Source organism: Syngnathus floridae, chromosome 20 (assembly GCF_059516105.1).
Source record: "Syngnathus floridae isolate MCC-2025c chromosome 20, RoL_Sflo_1.0, whole genome shotgun sequence".
In the NCBI taxonomy this organism is placed as follows: Eukaryota; Metazoa; Chordata; class Actinopteri; order Syngnathiformes; family Syngnathidae; genus Syngnathus; species Syngnathus floridae.
Window position 1 is genome coordinate 626,120 of NC_142432.1, and position 26,731 is coordinate 652,850.

At 49.5% G+C, this 26,731-nt stretch overlaps 1 protein-coding gene across 5 annotated transcripts in view; it reads left to right on the forward strand.

Annotated features, from left to right (window-relative positions):
• Positions 1-26,731, forward strand: part of sulf1 (sulfatase 1) — a 45,600-nt gene that overhangs the window by 12,242 nt on the left and 6,627 nt on the right. For 4 of the 5 annotated variants that reach the window (XM_088362938.1, XM_088362941.1, XM_088362939.1 and 1 more), the window contains 11 exons: positions 9,658-9,861; positions 12,434-12,590; positions 17,588-17,853; positions 18,092-18,331; positions 18,407-18,558; positions 20,267-20,436; positions 22,432-22,582; positions 22,655-22,830; positions 22,906-23,034; positions 23,555-23,611; positions 26,245-26,371. In XM_088362938.1, coding sequence (XP_088219064.1) covers positions 17,682-17,853; positions 18,092-18,331; positions 18,407-18,558; positions 20,267-20,436; positions 22,432-22,582; positions 22,655-22,830; positions 22,906-23,034; positions 23,555-23,611; positions 26,245-26,371 — 1,374 coding nt within the window. In that variant the 5' untranslated portion in view covers positions 9,658-9,861; positions 12,434-12,590; positions 17,588-17,681. The remainder of the gene's footprint in view (positions 1-9,657; positions 9,862-12,433; positions 12,591-17,587; positions 17,854-18,091; positions 18,332-18,406; positions 18,559-20,266; positions 20,437-22,431; positions 22,583-22,654; positions 22,831-22,905; positions 23,035-23,554; positions 23,612-26,244; positions 26,372-26,731) is intronic. The other variant, XM_088362942.1, reaches the window with a different exon arrangement.

Below are 26,731 nucleotides of genomic sequence, written 5' to 3' on the forward strand. Positions count from 1 at the left end.
AATCTTCAGGGGAAGTGCCCCGCTGCCCCAGGTAAACGCTAACTTTGCAACTAAGCCGGCCCGTTTTGAAAGCTAATACGGCAACTGCCGAGTTCGGGGCCATCTGGACAATTTGCCCTCTTGAAAGAGACTGTGAGCTTCACTTGTGTCTCGTGGGACTGGGGCAGAGCATACATGGTGAAAATGAAGCCCCTTTCAAATGACCTTGAGCCCTAAAATTGCGCTGTGGACTCGCAGAGTTGGGACTGGATTTATCAATCGAAAAATATTTGACCAGTTTGGTTTCTTAGCTAACACTTCACTTGTAAGCTTTGTCTTTTAATCTTGAGCAATTCACTCCTATAGTTGACTTGTGGAGCTGGAATCTGTTTTGAGATGGTTAAGACTCGCTCGAGACCCAAACAGAGTGAATTCCGGCCCGCCAGTGAAGTTGTTGACCAAGGCTATCCGGGCATGTCTGACCAATCCCCATTCCTTTCGTAGGAATGCAGGGTGCTGAAATTCTCATTTTGTGTGTGTGTGTGTTAAGCATCCTTCATTGCACCTGGGGAGTTCTTCCTCCCCCAAGAGAACAGTAGGTATTGAGGGATGAGACATGGCCAATTTAACTGCCAGATGAGTGAGTTGTATTTTCTTGCAAAATCCCAGCACAAGCAAGAAAAGAGAGGGCAAGGAGCGCAGCGTTTCAAAGCAATGGCATTTCATGAGCCCGCTTACCCCCTGAAGGTTTGACAACAAATACGGTGGCTTTGTACTAAATGACACAAAGCCGTAAGTTCGCAACCGATGCTGGGAGGAAGGCAGGCAAGCGTCGTAAAATGATTTTTTTAATGCTGGTGTTGGATACCGTTCAAATGCGGAGCTCGCAGTCGAATCGTGCAAATGTCTGACGAAGTGAATTCGGGGGGATCGCGGCCGTTGAATGAGCCATCACTTTTCCTGCCTGCCACAACGAAATCATTTTTTTGCACTATACCGCGTCATCAATGTCAATATCCTGCACCGACTTGATGGGGCCATCATTTTTAACCATTGCAACAGAATCTGGCCATTATCAGCGCACCGTCTTTACCTCGGGGCCGGGTGCGCTCTGGTGCTAGATTGATTAGCATATCTTTGCTATAACAAGTGCTTTGTGTTTGCCTTTGGGCTTTGGTTCACACACAACCAAGAGCTGATATCCGATCAGCTTCTCCTATCCAATGAACGGCCAGAGCAAACTTGCCAGCAGTAATGATCGGTATGCGTCTGAGAGACCCAAGCTGAGCTCCGCTGCCTGCCGAACAAAACAAAAACAAAAAAAATGCACCTCTGGTGTCATTCTTGTTCACTTTCACCACCTGATGATTTGTGTTAACACTACGCTCGTGATGTTGTCTTCATTGGATGCGGCGCAAATCTTCTGCTGACAGCGAGAGGATGCAATATGTTTTGCATTGAGTCTGAACATGTTTTAGCCCCTCGGGGAGTTACCTGACTTTTTGCTTACCGGTTTACGCCTCGCACGTTGGGATCCGTAGCGCTGCACGGGAGGAACGACGTTGCTCGCAAGGATTAAATCATCGCTTCCTGTGACTCGAAACAACTGCTTCCTAGTCCTGAATCCAGCCGATTGCTTCTCCCAATTGGTAAACTTGACCGCCACTTAAGGCGGCGTAGCTGACTATGTTTTGCTCCACTCCATTTTCTCCCGAAGAGGCTTTAGTGAGAGCCCGCGACCAAAGTGTCATGGCCGTCTAATCCCTGACCTCTGTGACTTCTCAAATCCCGGTCAAAGGTCCTCCGACCTTCCCCTTGACTCTGGACGCGACACCCAATACGTTGGGGGTCAGGCTATCTGAGAGGAAGAGCGTGATATTTTAGAAGACAGCTGTTTCCTCTGGGGCTTTTCATGAAACGCAATTTATTACCACTCGACTGCCGATTCCTGATTTGTATTTCAAATTGGGATGAAACTGTTTTTCTATCCCGTACGGGCTGTGTATCTGTTTGACTGAATTCGATGGAATAAATCTAATCTTACCCGTAATCTGACCACAGTCATTTCCGCGACGGTGGTCTCCGAATACGCTTCCCTGATTCCCTATCTCGGAGGCTCCAGAGATTTGCATTCCCCAAGCGACCGCCGCCGCCGCCGCTGCCGCCGCCCACGTTATTTATGAGCTCTTTATATTCAGTCAGCGTGCTGTTTTGATTCCAGCTTCAGCTCAAGTAGCGAATAAGTAATGTGTGGCGAGGGCGCCGTAAAGCATCCCACGTGCTCTATCTGGGTGCGTCTGCCGCCGAGCTGAAAAGACCTTATTTCATCTTTGTCAGGAAATCAAATTGGAAATTTCCGAGTACAGTTGGCTCGCAGGACTGTTGAGTTCATTAGGAGCAAGTCCACTCGTACCCGGTCGTTTATCACTTCCCTCGCCAAACATTTGTGGCTTTGAGTTAGTATGAAGGTGGCTGATATTTGCTCCCATTGATGTGAACAATTTCTGGAAAAAGAGAGCTGGACATACGCGAGCCCACAGGCCGTGAAAGTTCCTCGGCCGTTCCATCGCCGATGGGATCCTTTGGCCATCTGGACCCGCACAAGAACAGGATATGAAGCATCAGGAACGAGTCTTCTTTTTCAAATATGAAAGCTCTCAAATGAAACTGGAGCTCTTCCATCCAGCCGCACTTTTCACCTGGCCAACACAAACTGGGTTTGATGTTTTGTTTAATATATTTTCCTCCCCAGTTTCCCCCTTTTTTCCTTCCTTCCTTTCTGTAAACATCATAGCTGTGCACTTTATCAATACGAGTCCAGCCGTTCACTTTTATGAGACAGCGTGTTGGCTTAGCCGCCGCATAGCATTCGCTCCACAATCTGCGGCCTATGCGAAAAGGGATCCATTGACCATACATCTGTATAAATACGTCCACTCTGTAGCGCTTCAACTTTTCACCCTGTCAAAGGTGTCGAGGGGAAAGAAATGTCCAAAATTCCTCTTTTTGACCCTGCGGGAAATTGACGCTGATGCTCATCTACGCCATCGCGCATTGGCCTGACAGCTTGATTTGAACGACTTGATCGCGAGCGGCCCCTTCTGCCCGCCCGCCCGCCCGCCGGCAGGTTTCTCCAGCCCCTTTTGGCAACATTTCGGTGGTCCCTTTGCAGCAAGTAGACGAGGCTTCTAGCTTAGCTTCTCAAGATAGCTTGTTAGCAGCCAACCACTGTGTTAAGAATGAATTGATATTTGTGCATCAACGGCTTATTTTCGGGGCTCCTCACTTCAACCACTTCCTGCTTTATTAGTATAGCAGTTTATTTTGATGACCTTGTTCCTGTTTATAAATCCCAGCGTCAGAATCCTCTCGTGAGATCTTCGGTTGTATGCGCCGCACACAATCCCTCCCCTCGACCGTCCCCCCCCCCCACCCCCCTCCCTCGTCATTGCGGCTAAGATCTTGCCCCGTGAGGGATGATAAGCTCTTACTCACAGGATATTCGGAATTCCTTGACAGATTGTTTTCGCCTGCGTCCCCGCTGTCCTCTGTAGTTTATTTGTTCAGACGAGAGGAAAATATGATGGTAGTAGATTTTGTCACGCTATTTTTTTTTTTTTCTGCGTGGGTGATGGTTTGTGCTTATTGCTTTCCAGACAAAAAAGTCTCCATCATGCATATTCATGCCCGTGTACACACAAACTGACTCATGCTGTGAAAGCAAGCTTGGCTCTTTCATAAAGCGTGCTGCCCTGTCTTGGCCCGGAGAGATGTTGACTGCCAGCCAAGCAAGACGTTAACAAAGTGATGCACAGGAGGCCTAAAGCTTTTTTTTTTTTTTTCCCCCCCCCCCCCTCCCTCTCTCTCTCTCTCTCTTCCCCATGGCAGCCGGACAGTACACACACGCAGAAAAAAGGCCTTTTTGTATTCCCCTTTCTCTGCTCATCCTTTTGTCTTTTCACTTTCCCCGACTTGGCTGCCGTCGGACAGTTGATTCCATTCGCGCGTATGAAAGGAAATGACGTGCTTAATTGGATTATTGGGGGTTTTCTTCAAATGAGTGCTCACCCAGCCAGCCAGCCAGCCAGCCAGCCACTCAACTGAGTATTTGAATGTATTTTCTTTTTCTTTCCTGTGGAAGCCATCCTCAGCCATTTATTATGATTTTACTTTATTTTCTTTTTCTTTCCTGTGGAATCCATCCTCAGCCATTTACTGAAAAAGTATTTTTACGCTGCTGCACTGCATATTGACAGACGGTCGGTCTACTTTGATTGTACTAAATGCAATTCTAGCTAACCTTCGAAGCTAGAAATGTCTGGCATATTTGTGGTCATGGCCTACTGTTTCTTTGACGCAGACGTTTGAAAACAATGAAGCCGATATAAGAGCAGGTGGCGCAACTTGGCTCGGGTTAATAGCCCGCAAAGATATCCTAAACTCAAGATGGCATTACAGGAATTTGCACCTGCTCCTGAGACTTTTTTTTTTTGTGTACTCGCAAGGGTTTTTACCTTAACCAAAATCTCTCAAACAGTATCTACTTGTTTTTTCTCTCTCTCGCTCTCAGAAAGACGAATGGTGTTTATAAATTTTCATTGGAAGCTACTGACACACACATGGGGGGGGGGGGAACCTGGTCTGTCTGTCAGGGTCTGGCAAGTGCAATGTGGCCTTCGTCCTTGCGGTCAGTCCGTCGCCTTGGCAGTCGTCGCCGCTTGTCAGTGGCTTCTCTGGTTGACTAAGCGTGTCCAATCTGCGGCGGAGGCAGGTCGTCGGGAGAAACAATCCGAGTGTCCGGTCTTGAGAGGACGTATTCATTTGGGTGTACGTTTATTTATTTAAGTCGGTCGTAGTAATCAGAAAGACGTCGCGGGCAAAATCAGTTGCCAGTTGAATACTGGCCGAGGTCTTTTGTGGTGCAACTTTTTGGCCCGGCCAACACAACCATCTACTTTGCTTTCACACTCTTTAATAGCTCATCTGTTTCTTTGCCTCTGCGGGAATGTCCTCACATGTAGTGCTTTCAAATGCAGCCAAAATCCTAAAAGGCTCCCACCGCAGATTCCGTGTTCGCTCTCCTTTGGCTTGGCTGCTTGGCTGGTCCTATTTGCTGATTGCAATTGACTTTGGTTGTGTGGCCATCGAGACTGTTCATTTAGCTTGTGATGGATCATCCTGACGGAGCAAGCAATCAGATCTGCGCTCGTATCGTGGCCAAGGGCCAAAAATAAAGCCTCTGAGAAGATCAATGAATGGCCTTTGTACCTGAGGCAAATCCTTATTCCTGCTTTGCGGGATTATTTTGAACATTGCCGAGTACTCCATCCAGCCTTTCCCTCCCGGGGGAAGCTTTTCACCTTCTCACCCGAACGGGATTAAGACGAGTCGGACTTGCGGGGACCTGGAATTTGGTGACGATGTGTGCAAGACGGGAAGGAGATGGAGGTTAGGACTACAATGACCGCGGTGGCTTTGAACCAAGTACACGCAATTGAAAAGGAAAAACAAACACCCGTGGAGCAGATTATTTTGCTGCTCGCGAGGCTGACTCCGGTCAGTGTTTGGTGCTTTATGAATTATTTGCTAAGGCCTTGTTTGATTGGTGTCCTGATATGTTGCTCTCTCGTATCATCGCGAATGAGCAAATCAGGGACAAGGGTGGCTTTCGCTCTCATCTGAGCAATTGTCAGTTTCTCTCCTAGCTGGTCTAATCCTGTTTTAAAGATGGGTGCCCAACGGTGAGGAAATCAAGTGAACGCCAGCTCCACAACTGTGTGTGAAGTATTGCCGGCATCTTGACGGTTGTTGTTATTTGTGGAAAAGCTGGATGTCAAATCCAGTTATCGTTGGATGTGAACTGCGGACTCAACTAAGCGTTTGCACCTGTTGATCATTCCGACAGCCGAGGAGATTATGTCCGTCCTCTTGTTTGTCCTGCTCTAGCAAAGACTGTTTCTGAACTTTTGCTGAACCTATTACATTTCGGTGCAGATCGGCTTATCTTTTTTTTTGGCATTAAATTTGGCAGCTGTACAAGCTCGGTCGGCGAAGAGCGGGACTGGGGCGTAGGCCAAAGGATAAGAACATTACATGCTCGGCAAACAGACGACGGTTCCCTTAAGGATTCTGCTATTCTGATTTAGAGGAAAACGAATGCAGGGTGAGGTCAACGGCTTTAACGAGGTGTCATCATCATATAGATCTACAAGCCGTGTCGCATTTTTACCGTCCTGTAAATCCCGTCGTCATGACAAGCTGCTTGATTTCGGTTTCCTGTTAACCACCTCATTCCAGGCTTGCGTATTGTCTTAGCCTATTAGCGGCTTCGGTTATTATCTCCAAAGGTGGGTCATTTTGAAACTTTTTGTTCCTTTCATTTGACAGGGTCTTTAAGAGCAGCTCCGTTTCGGCCCACTGTTTTGACGTCTGCATGGCCCAGCGGGATGTATTTTCCCCGCTCGTTTGGAACCCGGCTGGCCTACTGTATTCATGCCTTCCGTCTGTCTTGCCTTTGCCGTATTTTTCGCTCGTCCCATTCATGATTAACTGTGCGTGTCGCCTCCCGGCCTCCGGCCTATACCTCAGCCGGCAGGAAGTCGACATGACACCAATTGTCATGAGTTCTTGATACCAGCAGGACGCCCTGCCCTGCCCTGCCCTGCTGTCCTGCCCTGCCCTGCCCTGACGTTGAGTCATGGCCATTTTTTGGCCTCCACTATCTGCCGGACCCGCCATGTCGGAAGGTCGCTGTCTGTCCCCGAGCAGATGCCGTGCTTGCCAGTATGACACCCACCCTCATTGATGTCATTGAGTCTCAGAGAAAAGGGCTAGTGAAGCGAGGACTTAGCCACCCAACCGCAGACACTGGCCTCTCTTTGCACCTGCGGGCCTGGCGGAGCGGAGAGCATCCACTTGATCATCGCATTAGTCCATCGGGATGATTCCTCCTGCAATCAAGAACTGCTTTCTTCTAACTGGAGTCCATTTTACACAACGCCTTTTCACATCTCTCATTTCTGGCATGTTTCTGGGTGCGATAAGCCTTTCTTGTCCCGGTGGATTTATGATGTTTACAGATGTGCTCAGCTCCTGGAAAAACAGTCCAGCTCTCCCCAGCCCTCAAGCGGGGGCAGCCATCTTTAATCCAGTAAAGAGTGTAGGGATTTGGCCGTCCCCCCGGCCCCCGCATGAAGGCGCTTTGGAAACCCCTCGGCCGTGAGAATGGGGCGATGGGGGGGTTGAAGTTGTGTGCAGGGGATGTGGGGAGTCCATGCAGCGGGTTGGGGTGGGGTTGCCTCCCCCGCCGCTCGCCTGCTCCCCACTCTCCATCCGCTTTTGTGAATTTAGTTAATCTAATTTGAGACCCTCACAACACCGAGTCTTTCTCTCCTGGAAGAGACTTCCTTGCCCCCCCTCCCCCCCACGCCACCCCCTAGCCCTTTCAAACACCAGAACAAGATGGACTACGTTTCACGCATTAGTGGTGAAAATGGGATTTGCTGGCTTTAATCCAATATCCTCATAGGAGTCACAGTAGTAAGTGGAAGCACCACCTGAAAAAGTGACGTTCAAAAGATGAAGCCGATACACTCGTCAAGCGCATAAACGGGTTTTATACACATTAGGGTTCCAACACGCCATGTGCGAAATGGTGGAAAGTCAACTGTTAGATCTGTAAGAGTATTTTAGTCACACATAAAAAAATAAAAATGCTATTTATCAAATTGGGAGACGATAAAATCATAAATAAATCATTAAAATATTTGGTTATTTTGCACTGTAAAAGTAAAAATTGAGCTCACATTTATGAATTTAAAAAAGTCATTTTGTCATGTTTTTACGTGTCGTCAAGAAAATAAAGTAGGATCAAAGTGGGATTTTGATTCATAATGAATTATTTCTCAGTTCAATGACTTCCCAATTGGATTATTGAAATGTTTGCGTTTCGTTTTTTGCCTATCAACGGGCATTGTTTTGACTGTTTTCCTGTTTTTTGGGGGGATGCATGCCTCAGAGCTCCGCGTCGACGTGTTTGAGCTCATTGTGTTTTACAAAGGCCGTTCACAGGATGCAAATGGTGCGCTGCCCCCCCCCTTTGCCGTTTCGCACCTCTGATTAACTCACTGTGATGTCGTCGGATATCAAGTGGGCATTAACTCATTAGGGCCGTCCCCTTTGAAGTCACTCCCGGCCGGCCGGCCGGCCATCATCAGGGTCTCGTAATCCCTTTTTAATGGCCCTGTGAGTGGTTCAACAAAATGACAGCCTTTTTTTTTGTCTGTGCACGAACGAGTGGAAAATTGCCTGATTCATTTCGGAAACGAGTCACTGTTCTCCAGCGGTGGGTGAGGCGTCTGGTCCAGCAAGGCCCGACCGAACACCATCTTCCATGGAATTGTATTTGACTATTCCCCAAGTCTCTTCACTTCTTACGTCCTCTTTCTGAGTTTTGTAATGTGACCCCCCCCCCCCCCCCCTTCCCCCTGCCCCTCCTTTTTTAACTGGAGGCAATAAGGTGGTGAGGGCCAGGAATGCGGCCCGTGGAACTGTAAGGATTTATCGCACAGAGGTGTGAGGGCCGAGGAGGAGGCGGCGGCGGCGGTGCTGCACTGCTGCGGCTTCGACTGTGTGCAGATGTAACAGTTGAGTTCCCACCATGGGGCCAATGCCTTGTTTTACGGCGTTGCAGTTTGACGACAAACGGAGAGGCCGTTGACCCTTTTTCTTAAAATTGATTTTTTTTTTCTTCCTCTTCCTTTGGCCTTTCGTTTGTCTTTTTGGCTCCAAAATATTCTATTCACGTGAAAAAGCGTTGGGAAAGAAAAGCCTGTGAAATAAAAAGTTAGCTTTACCCGACAATAAATTCCAGAGGTTGCGACATTCTCACCCCCTTTTGAAAGCCATTAAGTTTTGGGTTTTGTTTGTTTTCTCATCTGCTAATCCTTTCAAAATGTCAACTTTTGGTTTCAATATAAAGCATTTCTTTCTTGAGGGTGGGTACCCACAGTGTGGGAATTCCTACAAATGCATAAATCGAATTCTCCAAGATGAAGGCCCATATTCTAATTACATATGAACTTAATAACACCACAATTGATCAAACAGTAAAGTCAATCAAAAAGTCCAACATGCTAAGTATAGACTCTATAAAATGGCGCAATAAGTATTGTGGTGCCAACTTGTCTTAAATTCAATCCAAGAGGCCTTCAAACATATTGAGCAGTTTTTCCTCAAACCTGCAGATACCCGGGTGTCTGTCATTATTTCATGTTTGTGGCAATATTTATGAACGATATGCCACCATTCATCTCCATCTCCCTCCTCGTCTCTGACACGCACGCACACACACTCACTCACTCATTTTGCTCCCCCCTCCCCCTGCCTCCCTCCCTCCCTCTTTTAGTCTCTCAGGTTACCAGTACCAGGGCTTTTCTTGCTTCCCAACTTGTGATTGTGTGTCCTGCGCCGTGTCCTTGTCCCAGCCTCCCGGTTTGCAAGGAGCCACCCAGCAGCCGGCCTGTGATTGGGGCAGGCTAGCACGGGGTGGGAGGTGGCAGCGCAGGAGGGAGGGAGGGGGGCTCTCTCTCTCTCTCTCTCTCTCTCTCTCTCTCTCTCTCTCTCTCGCCACGGCGGTGGCGGCGGGTGAACTGACTGCTGCGGGACGTGTTTCAACAGATGGTCGAGGTTGGAGGGTGTCATCACATCGGAGAGGGGATTAGAGGAGAGAGGTTGTCTTCCAGGAGCTGTGTGGTCCCCCCTCAGTCCTCCCTCCTCCTCAGCGCCATCAAGTCCTCTATGAGCGCACGGAACACTGGCAAGACTCCTTTTGCTCCCAGCCTGCCCTGCCCTGCCCTGCTCTGCCCTGCCCTGCCCTGCCAGGTAGGTTTCCAAATATTCCGCTGGAGTCGAGATTGGTAGCGGTGCTGCGTTAGGACCTCACTTTTGCAACTCGGGATGACAGGAATTCCCTCTGTGGCAAATTCCTCCGTCTCAAGGGATTAGTCTGCGGCACATTCCATGAATGTCATTTTGTTTCACCGCCTCCTGTCTGAAAGTCGCGAGGCTCTCGTACGGCAGAGCGAGAATCCCAAATTTCTCCCATCGGTAGGAAAATGACAAATGTCCATGTTCCGTTAGGGACACGACACGCTCGTCACCGCGGAAACTCACAAAGACTCTGAATGTCCGGGACGTATCAAATCTCTATCAATGGTGTCCATCTTAAATCTAAATGGACGAGCTGCTTGCGGAGGAGCTGTCAAGTCTCGGCGCTCCTCGGCACCTCTCTTTTGCCACTGGGTGTAACTTTACCTCGAGCGAGAAACCAAACGGTCCAGTATTTATATCCGGCGACGGGGTCTCTGTGAGTCGCCGGCGCCGTGCCTGAGCTGTAAGAAGGCGCACGGGACGGCCGGTGGCGCGAGTGAAAGCCGCTGTTGTGCGAGCCGGTGTTGACCAAGGTAAACCAGCCGTAGCTGCGCTTCCTGCCCCCTACTTGAAGTACTTAACCCCCGCTAGGTTGTGATGGTTGCGGCTTTTTAAATCAGACGCTCTTGAAAAATGCGGCCGCCAAAGTACTATACCAGATCTCGATAGGGAGACTTTGGGTTGCCGTTCTGTCTCGTGTGAAATGATCAGATTGAAAGTTGCCCAGTCAAAAGTGAAATATTTCAATGGCAAATGTAGGTGTTCCGCCATTCCCAGCAGCAGCTGACGTGTCGCCAAAACTTGTCAAATGGAGTGAAGGGAAGCAACCGCACAACAGTTTTCTTGTGACTCGACCGCTGACAGGGTTCCTTCATATTGGACCAAACACAGCCTGGAATTGTTCTTGGTCCACTTGTTTGCTGTGCGTCAGGGTTCTGATGATAGTCTTCACTTGGACAAAATGCTGGAGTGGATTTTTTTGACCAAACCTGACAAGTGTCAAGACAGCACAGTGTTCACAACAGACCCATTCTGTCTCAGTGTGAATTGGTCTGAGTCCACACTCGTCCACCCACTTCTTTTGTGGGCCTTGGTCGATAGCGTTCCCACTTGACCAAAGGAGTTTGTTCTTCCTCTCACCGGGTGGTGGGTGTTTAGACTGCAAGGGTGATCAATTTAAACAGTTTAGCTTCAGCGCGCTACAAACAATAACATGAGTGAGCGGCAGCTGCTGCAAATGATCAGGACTTGGAGGGTTAGGGTTTTTTGCCTCTGGCCAAGTCAAACATTATTCCAGTAGCAACTCTACCATCTTCGGAGTCACAAAAGCGCCGTCGCTGAGTTTATCTAATGACTAATTGGCGGGACAAATTCTTGCGGCTCCTTTTGGAACGGTAGCAGCCAGCTATGTGTCGTATCAGGAGATCTGCTTGCGCTCCGTTTTCTTAATTAGTTTTGGTTGCTAAGGGGGGGGGGGGGTGACGTCATATCTCACGGCTCTCTTAAGAGCGCCCTCTGCTGGTGACTTCACCGTTGAACTCATTTACACAATGTTTGGAGTGGGTGGCCAAACAAAGAGTTTTGATTGATTCAAGAGAAAGGCTATCATTGACACGATCACAAAGGAGATTAACGTCATCAATGTCGAACCTATTGACGCTTCAGCGATGAGCTTTCGTGCGCTTATTTCTATATATTTATAGAAGGTATCTCCAGGGGTAACACGCCATGCAGCATTGAACTATTTTAAAGCTCACAATGCCCGTCCGTCCCCCTGTCCCCAAGCTCCCCCACCATGTGTTTGTTCAGCCTCTCATTTGAGCGGCGAAGGTCAGAGCAGGCAAACATTCGAGTCCTCGCCATCACTGGAAAGAATTCTCACGCATTGCTTTGCTAAATGAGCCTTTTGCTCACTGCGTCTGACCAAAGCCACTGAAAATAAAACGGTAGCGCGTTCTTTTAAACAGTTTTTTTTTAAAAGCCAAAATCCATAAGAATTGATCGTTTTGCTCTGTTGTCAGACAATCGGTAGCCTTCGCACAGCACAGCCACACGCGATAAATAGCCGCCGACTTTGATTGGGGCAGCGTGACAAGTGATTGGGAGGCACGAGCGTAATCTTCCCGCGTGAATAAAAGAAACATTGCAGAACACGCGCACACATACGCACACCATGCGCAGGCTTTATGTGGCACCCCCCAGAGGGCCGCACTGTCCCTGCTTTGTCACCCCCCTTGCCTAATAATCCCCTCCCCGCGGAGAAGCAATCTGTTTTAGACAGGAAAGAGAAAGGCCCTTGTCTGTATCGTGTACAATTAAGCCAGCCTGTCGGAATTCGTACTTTTTTTGGGGGGGCGCCACTTTCCTTTCATGAGCCGCTTTTCCAGAAAAGAGATAATGGGGTGGGAGGGTCGGAGTGAAGGGCATGGATGGAGAAGGGGGCGAGAGGGGGAGTTGCAAATGAATGAATTCCTCGCCCCTCCAGTCCAGCACTTCCACTAATAGAAGCTCGCGTTTGTTTCAGCTCCCCTGCTTCTTTTCTTCGCTTCACCCCTGGAGCCGCTCAACCCATTCAGCCTCCGCCAGCCAGCGCGCCCCTCCTCTAGCCGTGCGGCGGACCAACTTGGCCCCGTGCCGCTCGCTAGCCTCCGGCCACCGTCGCGTGGACGGACGGACCTAAGGTACCCCCGGCTGGCCACCTGAGCGTCTCCTAGGCGACAAAGTTTACAAACGAGGTTACGGCATGCCTCGGAAAGCCGCGGGCGATGGAAACGCGAGCTCCTACAGGTTTTGATGTCTGCGTCTGTTTAACTCTGACTAATCTTCAGTGCGACCCGCACGGCATACGATCGCCTCCCCCGTATCCACTCACTCACTCGTGAATGCCCACGGGGGGGAGGAGGCAGAACTGGCACAGGTGCAATTGGGCGAATCGTTTTTTACGAGCGCTGTCACGTCGGCGCGCGAGACGTATTTGTTGTTTACGGCGCGCCGGGTCACGCTGGCGACTTCTCATCTTTTAAACAAGAATACGCCCGCAATGCATGCAAAGTCCAGGGGCTTAAGTTTCACTCACGAGCCGCTCAAACAAAATGGATGATTTTTATCGAGAGTGGCCTTAAATGATGCTCCCCGCGGGGCTTGACGTTTACTCCAATACTGTGATTATGACAAGACTTTATCGGTGACTCTCAGTTTAGCTATGAGTGAAGACTCAGCTCTTTTGTGTGCTTCTCGGTACAGCAGTGTTACAAGAACTTTTGTTATCGAGGGCGCGGGGCAATCCCAATTAGCATCATTAAGCCCTCATTTGGAGGTGGTAAGACATTTAAGAAGCGACTTTTGCCCTTCAACTTTCCCTTTCACAGAGCGCCGCTTCTGAAGGCTGGATTCATGGAAACGCGAGCCCGCCGCCGTATTCTCAGCGGAAAGCCCTTTCAAGCAATTAGCCCTCGCTCTCGTTTGCGGTCGGAAGGGGGCGATCGTTTCTATCGGGACATATTTGACGTGTGGGTAAAAAGACACGGGCGCCACCCGTGAGAGCCGCTCGTATGATCGTGCTCTTGACTCTCTCCAGAGCTCCTGCGGCCTGATGGGGTCTTTCTGATGGGGCAACGTGGCTGGAGAATTACAAACGTGTTGTATCTTATTTTATTCATCGGAGGCTCACGAACGGAATTTGGCATGAGCGGGTTTTCATTGAATGCTCAGTGGGCCCTTTGTGGCCCGGAGGCCGAGTGTTGCCCACCCCTGCTCCAAACAAGGCAGTCTGCTGGTACGACCTTGGCCGCGCGTGCTTTAAAATCATTTTCCCCTCTTAGCTGCTTCAAAATTCCACCGACCACCTCGTGATTTGGAAAACCTTCTTGGATCAGGATTCATTTAATTACACATGAGTGATGGAGTTTGGGAGGGTATGGCCTGGCAACCTTGGCGATATAAAGGGTCTCTTACCAAGTCGGGGATAAAAACGTGCTGGGAGAGAGGGGGGGGGGGTGAGGGAGTTCAGTATAATAGTCAAGGCTGACGTTTGGCCAAGGCAAGGTCGTTTTCCTTCAACTTGTCATGTTGATAGAAAGTCGTTTTTAAATGCAGCAATGCCATTCGTTAGCTAGCCTGTTTCTGGTGGGTCCCATTCTGCGTTAGCATTAGGCTAACATTGCTGTTGTTGGAAATAGGGGAACGAACATTTCTTTGTTGAGCTTTTTTTTTTAATTGCAAAGTCCCCATTAAGGCACAGTGTCAAAGTACACCTTTTTCCCCAGCGCTGGATTTTGGTCAAGCAAATCATCAGATTTAAGGGTCTGAACACACATGGGTGAAGACCCGCAGCCAGCGTGAGGACAGAGCTCTCCTTCAGGGTGCTCAGCGCCTTTAACGGGGAGGCCTAAGCGGGAGCTGTGCGGGACGCCGTTAGCCTTGGCCCGGCCGGCGTTGGCGGCCGACCCCGACACAGGCGCTCCTCAGTGTAAAAAGGCCCTCGTCAGTCCTCGTGGCAGCTGACCAGCCAAATTCCCTGGGATTACAGAAATATTTGGACAAGCCTCAATGTTAACATAAGGCCTTCCCATAATCATTTTCCCCCTCTGAGAGCGAGCGAGAGAGAGAGAGAGAGAGAGAGGGGGAAAGCAGAACGCGCGGCGGTACGTCCCGGCGTTTTGTCCCGTAGACGGACGGACGGACCGGAATAAGTATCGAGGGATTTTTAGGTGCTCCGAAATGGCCATTGTTCTCGCTCGCCGGTTGACTGATTTATTTCCCAGCGGCGTGGCATCTGGTTTGGGTTTTGACTCGCATCTTGTTGTGGGAACGTGAACCTCCTCACCTCTCCCGCCCTCTTCATGTTAACGTGAACAAGATCCAGCCTTTTGGCCAGACTTTGTGGATACTTAAAGTGGAGAGAGAGAGAGAGAGAGTGGAAATACCTGGATCAATTTTCCGCCGTGTGTCGGAGCAAAAGCATCGGCTTATTTGTCTGCTCGGCGCGTCTGCTGTTTTTCAGCGACGGCTGATAAATGTTCAGAGCGAACAGAACCCGAGCCAGATGCAGCCTCTTGGCCGTTGTTGAAATAAATACGCGAGCCAATCCCAACCAGAATCTAACGTGACTTTTGTTACCTTGGTTACCCCCCCCTTCCTTTGTAACCCACAGAGTACGTGCGGGTAGCCTCAGGTTGCTGAGGTTGGCTTCAACAAGCCACCATCAAAGCCACATGACCACTTGGGTCAGGGCACGGTCAGCATGTGGCTCGAGGGCCCCAAAACCAGAGGATGCGGACTGCCAAGCCAGTCAGTTCGACAGCACCGCTGCCCCGCTTGGTTACACAAGCGAGCGAGTTCCTCTGTTATGTTGGGCGCACAAAGCGCACCGCTGTCGTACTAAATAACCGGCAGGAAAGCTGCTTGCGCCATCGTGAGTTGCACAAAAATGTCTCGGGTGGGGGGGGAAGATAAGGTGAGGTGAGGTTTTGGATGCAAAGACTTTTGGAAAGGGCCACAAATGTTTGCTTCCAGCCAAAATGCCAAACTTTGTGTTCCTTTTTTTCTGACTCTGCTCGTAATAGACATGCAATTCAATTTGAGATTTTGAAACAAAACTGGTCCCGGGTTTATGTTTTGATGGACGCCTAAAAATTGCTAATACTACTCGAAAGGGGCCACTTGAAAGCAAAATAGTATGCCTCGTGGTTCTTTTCGGGGACGGACGGGTTCTTGAGACGACTTTGTGGCTTTACTCGTGATAGACGTCTCGACCAAATTTCATGTTGCAAAGTAAACTGAGTTTTGAAGCTGCTCATGTAGCTTTTTCTTTTTTCTTTTCTGCATTTATGACAAAGAATTTCTGAAAATGACATCAAAGTTTCGGGGGGTTTGTGGATTCAGCCGCAAGTGTTTTTAATCATGCTTTGTTATATTAAAGTGTGATTTACAAGGCAGCATGTAATGATTTCCTTCTTCACTAGAGAAGCGTTGTGTCCGCATGAGAACGCCATTTGAGTCGGAGGATCCCACCGAATCAATCCAGTGACCTAGTAGCACCATTAGCAAACATTGGCTCGGGTTCGTTAGCGCCGATAAACCTCGCATGAGAGCGAGCGGAGCCGAAGATCGGAGGTGACGCGCAGTTGGAGCGGACGCCGCCCGGCAACTGCGTGACCGCCGCTTGGCCCGTTCCGGACAGCGGAGCTATTGATAGCCTTTTAGCCCAGCGTATCGCTAACATGGGATTTGTGGCAAATTCCACAATGACCTTTCTTGTCCTCGCTTTAATTGGCGTCACGTGATTCTGGCGGCGACCACTCGTGCATTTCCCTCAGCCTCTTTTCCCCTCCAGGCAACACGTAGAGAGATCTGATTGGTCCCCCCCCCCCAATAGTCTCACAGCATCCAAGAGAAATGGTGCAAAATGAATGAAGACACTTTTCTTGCACAAGTATTAAGATATAGAATTGAGGTTACAAATGTGGTTTAGTGGAGTCTCAGTCATTTTATTTTTCATTTTGTTTTACGTTGACAGTTGTTTTCTCACAGTTGGACAGAAACAGAGACGTGACATTTATTGTTTGTGCAGAGTCATTGTTTCTGGGAAGCGTTGCAGTCGGACCCTCACCGCAGGAATACGTGTTTTATTGCGAGAAAGTCTCTCCGAGACTTTTGCGTGCGCGAGAGATTCTCTGTGAGCTTGTGTGTTTGTCCACGCGGCCGGCGCCAATGTTTGTACAGGGCTGTCACGATGACTGGCTCTGGCTGTCTCATCTGCAACGGCGGAGCGGCGAGCGCGCAAAGTGCTCTTAAAGCGCCGATTATCACACTTCTTGTCATATCGCCGGACGAGAAGCAGACGCAGAACCAGCGCCTTTGGTCATTCGGTGGATTTGTTGAGGCATTTCAAAGACGTGGAAAAGACGGCCTGGGTGGATTACATTTGCAATTTCACCAGGTGCCAAGCGTCATAACAATAATGATTTCAACTTCAAGGTCATGTTTGAGGGCCGTGAATTTAATATGGCCCACAAATGACTTGAGAAGAATTGAAATGGGACGGCGCCATCCAGCACAACTTAACAAGGCTCAGGTGAGCTGCCGTTTTATGGCGAGCTCATTCCTTGTGAATAGAAAGCGGTTTGCCAAAAGCTATTTCTCTTGATGTGCAATCCAATGGTGGTCTTTTTATGAGGATGAATGTTTGGAAGTGGTTCATTTTATACTCGGCCTTGTTTTACGGGCGGGCTATAGGGGCCTTGACACGGCGAGCGGCTGCGAAGCGCTGCTGCTTATCTGTGATTGGCGACTGCGGCGGCGAGGTTAATGTGGCGGAACCCTCTGGCTGCCCCCTAAACGCCTCGTCCTCCGCCTCCTCCCCTAGTGTGGTCTCATCCTCCCTACTGTGTCACGCTTGACTCATCGGGGGGGGGGGGGAGGGTTGAGTGATGGGCAGTAAGCGCTCCGCAATTGGCCCACGCAGGAGAGCGCTCGTAAGCCCGAGCGGCCAATGGCGCGGGCGGGCTCGGCTCGGCTCGGCTCAGTCGGACGGGATGAGGTAGGGATGGAGTCGTTTCCACGTGCGCCGCTTCAACGAGGGAACGTGATGTGAGCTGGTGATTGGAAGGGACAGGAGCGAGAGAGCGGCTCTCCTCTGTTTCTCTGCTGATTCTATTCTCTTGGTGCTTCTTCTCAGTTGAGCACAGTCGGTCGCGAGTGAGCGGCCCGGGCGGACCTCCCTCCCTCCCTACCTCCCCTCGACCCGACCGAGCGCTCCCCAAAGATCCAAAATGCTGCCGCGGTGGCTGTCCTGCCTGGCGCTCCTCTGGTGCTTGGCTCCCGGCGTGTCGGCCTACGCCACCACCCGGGCCCAGGGCCTCAGGGGCCGCATCCAGAGGGACCGCCGCAACATCCGGCCCAACATCATCCTCATTATGACTGATGACCAGGATGTGGAACTAGGTAAGGTGGATGCAAAATCTCTGAAGTTGCACATTTGATATTGACCGAAAAGGCTGAAAAGAAACCAAGCAGCGCAGTGGCTCCCATGAAATATTAAACACGGCCCCCCAAATGGCCATCTGTCCCATTATCTGTGCACATTGTAATCATTGAGAGAAAATGTCATCCGGGGCAGAAGGTTCACCACCATTCTTCCAAAGGTCAGTTTTGAGCCCTCTTCCTCTTCTTCTCCCTGCAGGCTCCCTGCAGGTCATGAACAAAACCCGCAAGATCATGGAGGACGGCGGCACCTCCTTCACCAACGCCTTTGTCACCACGCCCATGTGCTGCCCGTCACGCTCCTCCATGCTGACGGGCAAGTACGTCCACAACCACAACACCTACACCAACAACGAGAACTGCTCGTCGCCCTCCTGGCAGGCTCAGCACGAGCCGCGCTCCTTTGCCGTCTACCTCAACAACACGGGCTACAGGACAGGTGGGCCGCGCCTTGACACCCGGCTGCTGCTGTTTTGCACTTGCTTGAAATTGTTTAATCGCCCTCTTCTCGTAGCCTTTTTCGGCAAGTACCTCAACGAGTACAACGGCAGCTACATCCCGCCTGGGTGGCGCGAGTGGGTCGGACTCATCAAAAATTCCCGCTTCTACAATTACACCGTCTGTCGGAACGGTTACAAGGAGAAACACGGCGCCAATTACGCCAAGGTATGTCTTCCCGTGAAATCCTGCAATAAAACGAGAGACAGTCGATCCCTCTCACGCAATTGTTGCCCGCTAAATGACAGGTTAGATCTCCTCCTTCTAAACAGACGCGGCTTCTCTTATCACAATGCTGCGCAGGGATTCTGGCGGAATTAAAGGGGGTGGGTGACTTTATTACGACTCGCCTAGCATCAGTGTTTAGACGGTAACATTTAGGCAGCCAAATGGGGGGGGGTGATAAACACCGCTTTGGGCTCAAGCTCCATCAGGAATGCCTTGGTGGCAAGTCATAAAAACCTCTCGTACAGCAATTGGGTGGTAGATTTTTCTATCTGTTTGTCACTTGACTATTCTTCTGATGGCTTTTTACTTTGAAACAGATTGCTGTTCTTTCTCTTGCTCACTTTGTGGAAACAGGCTCGTTACTATCCAGCGCAATTGCTTTATTGGTTTTAATTGCTAGCTAACAGGCTCGCTAGCACCTCTTGTCGCCTAAAGGAGGTAAATGGCTAGTTCTATCTTTAGTCTTTGGACTGTTAAGTACAAACTGGGAGTGCTTTTGCTACCTCTGAAGGAATGCGAGGGGAATTTGGCCAGCAGCTGAACGAAGATGAACCCGCCGGCGGTCACTCCTGTCCCTTTTTGCGGCCGTCTGGCCCGCGTGTTTTCCGAAGAGCTGTCAGTGAGCGTTGGCGCTGGTGTGCCAACATCTTCCCACAGTTGCCGGAGATTCATAGCTTGTCAACCTTTCGTGACGGACGGACGGACGGAGGGACGGGGCAAACAAATGCTTGAACGGCGGCGGGAGGCACACGAGGTGTTTACAAGGCTCCGACGTGGTCAGCAGTTTGTGGTTTTTGAAGCAAATGGACACGCTATTTCCTATTTGGTGAGGAAAAATAAAAAAGTGGACTCGCACCAGCACGACAAGCAGCCCGTCCGTCTCCCTTTTAGACGCCGTTAGGACCTTCTTCAAACATTGTGATCTGATGAGACTCTGGTGAACTCAGAAGCACCCTCAACCACAATCTGGGAATTGGGAAATACCTTTAGCTCTTTTAGCTCAGGGCTGTGCTAAATTAAACTAACAAATGGAACGACTCGTCTATCCCCATTTTTATGAACCACTACTAAAATAGCTGGAGAAGAAATCTTCACCGTTGCGTAGAGAAGAAAACAGCTTTTCCAAAGCGACAGTGCGGCTTGTCTAACATCTATGCACACCAATTGACACGGTTCAGGCACGTGCGGTAGCCTTGCCCTTTAACAGTTCGGCCTATTCATAAAAGCCGATTTGTGACAATCTACCTCCCCCCCCCCCTCATTCTGAGCACACGGCGTACGCCAGGCTCTTGGAAACTTGGCAAATTGGGGCACATTGAAAAGCAGAAGACACTGTGTCCACAATAAAAGTTTTATTTATTTTTTTCCCAGAAAAAAAACCCGAAACGGGTGACTGCAAAAAAAAACAAAAAAAAAAACGAGTGACTGCAAAAACAAAAAACAAAACGGCAGCAGACTGTTCGGCATCCGACGGAGTCACGTTCGATAGTGCAGGGATACCCGAGCGAGGGAACAACCCTTACTCTGTAACGGGCGGGCGTAATGCCAGCTGTTGACTCAACAGATCGGTGCCGGTGCTGGTGCTGCGTGTACTCGCTGAACCCGCTTCACAGCCTTCTCTCGTGTGCTTTCTCCCGCTTGCTCCCAGGACTACTTCACCGACCTGATCACCAACGACAGCATTAACTTCTTCCGCATGTCCAAGAGGATGTACCCGCACCGTCCGGTGATGATGGTCATCAGCCACGCCGCCCCCCACGGCCCGGAAGACTCGGCCCCGCAGTACGCCGAGTTTTTCCCCAATGCCTCTCAGCACATGTGAGTAGTCCTCCAGACAGTCCAAAAGACACTATTTTCGGACAAATGCACCTATTTTTGCGCTTTTTCAAAACAAGGTGAGTCTAGTCATTGGTCCAAGGATATGTCAGACCATTCAACCGAAAGTCAAAGTTTAGCCTGGGCTGTCAGTGGAAGTTACAAAGAGTGCATTTGCAGGTTGCCGTGACAATGGCGAGTCTCGGCAGCTCACGTTGGCTCCCTTTAGGATCCCGTAACGCACTTTCCAAGCAAAAAGTTGTGTTGTGACTTTCCCAGCGCCCCGCTTTCACCGTCACTTAGCCCACTTAACATTCCCTCCCGCCCTCCTGTTTGCTCTGTCGCTCCATTCATCCCCTCCCTCTGTTTCTTTCTTAGTTTTGTGCCCTCCCCTCCCTCACATGGGACTTCCTGACCCTGTCCATATCAATCAGTACTTTCTCTCTTTCTCTCTCTCTCTCTCTCTCTCTCCCCCCGCACATCCCAGAGGAATGCATTGTGTAGTGTGGAGAACACCCTTTGTGGCAGGCAATATTCATTTATATGTATTTAGGATGACCAAAGGGGGATCGGATCATGCGTGGGATGTTTTGGTGGCGCTTACACATTGGAAGTGTGGGATAAAAAGGTTTATTTCTTTCATCAATTTTTCAAAAAATATCCAAGAGTGCTATTTTTCTTATTTAAAAAGAAGACACATGACCAATATTTATGTCTCTAACGACTTCTTTCCTATTAGACAGCGTTTCATCAAACTTTGATCTCCGGTTCCATTGAAAGCGCCACACACACACCGATGGGGAAGCCACAAAATGCCGCTCATAAAAAATAATACGCATATTCGTTTGTGTTGTGAGCGGTGTTGTCGTGGGAAGAAGCTCTCGCTGGCATTAGGCACCATTAAGCAGCCATAACTCTGACTGCATCGAGTGGCGAGGTGGCAGGAGTAGGCGTGGGCGCCGGCGGCGGCGGCTCGTAAATCATAAGCGCAGTCTGTACTTTGGACAGCGACGCTTGCCGGGGATGTCTTTTATTAATGCGATTAACATTCCTGTAGGTTTAACCGCTGTGGATGTGATGCGCTTTTCCCAACAGTGTAAGAACATTGAGTGTTGCTCAAGGGAATGTCACTAAGGAGATATTTCTTCCAGAAGCGAGCCTTGGTGTTAGCCAAGTACCTCGGGTGACCTCCGCAGCGCCCATTTCACCGGAGACAGGTGCCTTTTGTTGGGGCTTAACAGAGCGCCCCCTCGCTCGCTCGCTCGCTCGGCTGAAGAGTTCACGCTTGCTCACAAAAGCAACGCGGCTCTCCTAGCAGCTCCTCATTAAGGCTCCCATGAGTGGAATGCGGCCCGTTCCATTTGCGGGGGAAACTACCAGGAACATTTGGTCCATTGGTTCCTGGAAGAAAGGCCTTGACTACATTTGCATTTCGCGAGAAGTAGAAGTATCCAAAACGTATCAAGGCACGTATTGTTTATCCTCAGCGAAGAACGGCTATTACTGCCGCTTTGTTTTTGCCGTCTGACAGACTGAACGTGGTCTCGCTCGCGAGCCACGCAGACAGGTGAGAGCCGTCTGTCAGCAGTCCTCCTCGGAGCCAGGAGCGCCATGGCGGCGGCGGCTGTTGCTGAGTCTGGTCTCTGTGCGAGAGGCCGGCCGGTCTTGGCCGGAGAGGGGCGCTGGCACTGCGCTGTCGAGACCTTTTCCCAGGGCGAACACAGGCGCTATTGACGCCTGTCAAGCGTGGCACCTGTTAGCCAGGCGCCACAGACGGCCTCTCACAGCCGTGCGTGCAAACATTGCTACAAGAGGGATCTTTCACAATATGGCCTATGGAAACGTATATGCGCTATTAAGATAACATGCTGGAGTCAGAGAGAATAAACGCATTATCAGTCTACGTGTGTTGCGACACCATTTGTGTTCAAATGAATTTGAATTTGTTTTTGGCGTTCACTCACTCACTCAGTCACTCACCGGTCGTTTTCCCACCAGCACGCCCAGTTACAACTACGCCCCCAACATGGACAAGCACTGGATCATGCAGTACACGGGCCCCATGAAGCCCATCCACATGGAGTTCACCAATTTCCTCCACCGCAAGCGGCTGCAGACCCTCATGTCCGTGGACGACTCGGTACAAAAGGTACCTGATGCAGCGTTTTTTGGGGTCCCTTATTCTGTGGCTCTTTTCTCACGCTCTCACATTGTGCCACAGGTTTACGACATGCTGGAGGAGACGGGCGAGCTGGACAACACGTACGTCATCTACACCGCCGACCACGGCTACCACATCGGTCAGTTCGGGCTGGTCAAGGGCAAGTCCATGCCGTACGACTTTGACATTCGCGTGCCGTTCTTCCTGAGAGGGCCCAACGTGGAGCCCGGCGCAGTGTAAGGCCACCAACCGCCGACTTTTTTTTTTTTTTTTGTATGCCTGCTGTCAAGGTGAACACTGTTGTATTTTAGAAATCCTCACCTGGTGCTCAATATCGACCTCGCGCCGACCATCCTCCACATTGCCGGGCTAGACACGCCCCCGGACATGGACGGGAAGTCCATCCTTAAGCTGCTGGAGCAAGAAAGGACCGGCAATAGGTTGGTGTGGACACGACGAATATTTGTAGCTAACGTTCCAAATGTAGTGCGTGAGCGCCCTCCAGTGGTCTGCTAAAGAATCACCGCTAAGTCCGGTTGTAATTGCCGTATTTAATCTTTGACATTGGTTTGGTTTTGTCCAAAAATGGCCCCCGTGGCTGCTTTGCGTCAGCCAATTGGACGCTCGGCGAGAGACGTGCTTGAGGTCGCTCCGCTGCAATTTATTGTTTCTCCACACGGCAAGGGGAGGGCCGAGTGGAAACTGCCGAGTTTACTTTGTGGCATTATGGAAAACAAACAGAGAAACAAAAGCCAGATGAAAAGTATGTCGCTCTGACCGTATCAAAACCATATTTCAGCTTTTAATTGGTCCAAACCTAAATTAGGGCAAATTGTTTTAGCTTAAGCTTTCTGAACGATTGTAATCGTTTGGTGTTTGTAAGCGGCGTGCCTTCCATCCTGTCTGTGAACACCGCCGGCCGGCCGGCCGGCCTTACTATCCGCTTCTTTGTTTTCCTAGATTCAAACCCAACCGGAAACCCAAAGTCTGGAGGGACACATTCCTTGTGGAGCGAGGGTAAACCGGAGCTTTTTCTTCCTTTCTCCCCCAACCTTTTTCACCACATCCATATCATCCAAGCACTTCTGTGAACCTCCAATGTGTTTTTCCAGGTGATGTGTGATCTGACAGACGGTTTCGGAAGTCTGTGAGGGAGGGTCAAGCAAGATTTCTTTTTTTTTGGAGGCTAGACGTACAATATCTATCAAACTCTGAATTTTCATTCGAAACCGGAGCAAGCGGCCAGAGTTCATACGATTTATTATCATTTCTTATTACAGCGAGAATTGCCCATAACTGAGAAATTTGATTTGTTTACGAACTGCACTATAGACAAGACAACCTCCCACAAACACATTACAGTGCCGTGAAAAAGTTTGTGAACCCTTAGGATTTTACAATATATTTGCATTTTTTTAAAGAAATAACGGAGACAAGTTCACAATAGTGTTACAGAATGGTGACACATTGCCATTATGGCTGAATACAAATTAATAGGACTATATTTTAACTATAAACACACAAGAATAACAAAATAATGAAAACGCAGTTGTGAATAAGTTTGTGAACCCTTGCCAACAGTCAGAGTTAATAGCTTGTTGCACCTCCTTTAGCAGCAATGACTTCTTGCAATCTTTTCTTGTAAGTACTGACGAGTCTCTCACATCGAGCTGGGGAGATTTTGGGCCACTCCTCCCTGCAGAACTGCTTCAGTTGTCCAAGGTTTGATGGTTTTCTTTGGTGCACTGCTTTTTTCAGGTCCGACCACAACATTTCTATCGGATTTAAGTCTGGACTTTGACTGGGCCACTCCAGAACATTGAATTTTTTCTTTTTGAGCCATTCCGATGTTGATTTACTTGCATGCTTTGGATCATTGTCCTGTTGCAGCATCCAGTTTCTTCTTAACTTGAGCTTCTTTACAGACGGTTTAACGTTTTCTTCCAGAATATTTTGGTAAACCTCGGAATTCATGATTCCTTCTATGATGGTAAGTTGCCCTGGTCCTGCTGCTGCAAAGCAGCCCCATACGAGTACTCGTCCTCCTCCATGTTTTACAGTTGGGATGAGGTGCTTTTGTTGATAAGCTGTGCTTGGTCGTCTCCAAACAAATCTGTTTTGATTTTGGCCAAAAAGTTCTATTTTAGATTCATCAGTCCATAAAATGTTGTTCCAAAATTCTTGAGGCTTTCCTATGTGCTCTTGAGCAAATTTTAACCGAGCTGCAATATTCTTTTTTGATAGTAATGGCTTCTTCCTTGCTACCCTTCCATGAAGGTTATTCTGAGCCAGTCTTTTTCTGATGGTGCTGTCATGAACTTCAATTCCTTTGCTTGAGAGAGATTTCTGAAGGTCTCTAGAGGTAAGTCTGGGGTTATCAGTGACTTCTCTCACCATCTTTCTTTCTGCTCTGCCTGTTATCTTCCTTGGACGACCAGATCTTCGAAGTGAAGTAGTTACTCCATGTTCTTGGTACTTGTAAATCACTTGTCTTACAGTTGAAACATGTAGCTGCAGATCTTTGGCTATGGTTTTGTAACCTTTTCCAGATTTGTGAGCTGCAATTATTGCTCCTCTGTGGTCTGGAGACAGCTCTTTAGATCTTCCCATTGCTAGATTTGTAATGTTTGTGTCCACGCAGGTATAGCTCTACTAAATGACAAGTACATTCAGGTGAGTATACAACAAGTGTGGCTTTAAGGTCTGTCAAGTCACATGAAATTACCTGAAGTCATCTAGTATTGAAAGACATGTCACACAGTCAGTTTTAACTTCTATAGGTGGAAAGGTTCACAAACTTATTCACACCTGTGTTTTGATTTTTTTGCTATTTTCTTATGCTTCCTGTTAAAACAGGGTTTTGCAGATTTGTGTCAATGCTAACTAGCCTTGTGTCAATATCCTGTAACACTTTTGTAAACTTGTCACCGTCATTTCTTTAAAAAAAGTGCAAATATATTGTAAAATCCTAAGGGTTCACAAACTTTTTCACGGCACTGTAGGTGGAAAAAAAAGACGGCACGAGCTGACGTCTTCATTCTCCTAATCACTTTTTTTGCCCCAAATTGCCTGGCTTGGCTCTGGCTCTGGCTTGGCTCTGGCTTGGCTCTGGCTTGGCTCTGGCTTTGTTTTTTTCCACTCGTTTACCAGCAAAACATCTGCTGGCTGGCGCACGCACTTTGGCTCGTTTGGCAGCGGCCCTGGCTTTTCCCTCGCCCGATGTTTCTGACTTGACGAACCGTTGGCGAGCGAGGTATGCCAGGTAGAGAATAGACTGACCTTCCTAATTTAGTTATCAGCGGCAAGACGGCTGTTTAATGATGGCGTGCCGAGCCTTGGCGTCACGCCCCCAAGCGCTCCAGATGGCCATCGCAAAGGGGCAGCTTATTCACTTGCTCGTTTGTTGCCGTCACTCTGTCTGTGGCTTGCGCGTGAGGCCCGACTTGGCAACGGGAGAAGAGGAAGGGGTGTGAGAAGAGGGGGAGGGTAGTTTGGTTGGCATGGGCCCGAGTGGTGCCTCAGCCAGGTCTTGCGGCGGCGGCGGCGGCGACTGTGGGGCCGATGCCAAGCTGAGGTCAAAGCTGTGGAGAAATGTAGATTGTTTGTTAAATGAGCTCGACCCGGAATGACCAGGTTCTCGCCGCTTACAGGAAGATCCTAAGGAAGAAGGACGACTCGGCCAGCACCCAGCACACCAACAGCCTGCCCAAGTACATGAAAGTGAAGGAGACGTGCCAGCAAGCCGAATTCCAGACGCCGTGCGAGCAGCCGGGACAGGTACCAAAATTGCCTCAAATCTTCTTTCACGTAGATTGTTGGAGTAGAAGATAAAGAAGGATTAAATCTTGACGTTTAGTTTCAAATCAAACATGAAGCAAAAGTATAAAAAGTACCATTTGACTTCCAACAGCTTTACGACAACTGTGTGAGGTCAACGTGCTCCCTCTCACCCCTCCCTCCCGACCCTCCCTCCCTATCCCTTCCCGCCCCCCCCTACTCCTCTTCCCGTTTGTTTGCTCTCCTGAACCTCCGGCGTGAAGGTTCGGTGGAAGCGTAAAGCAAAACAGATTGTTTTCATCCTCGGCTCGTTCCTTCGTTGGACCCCCGAGCGCCGGCCGCTCTTCCAAGAGGAATGTG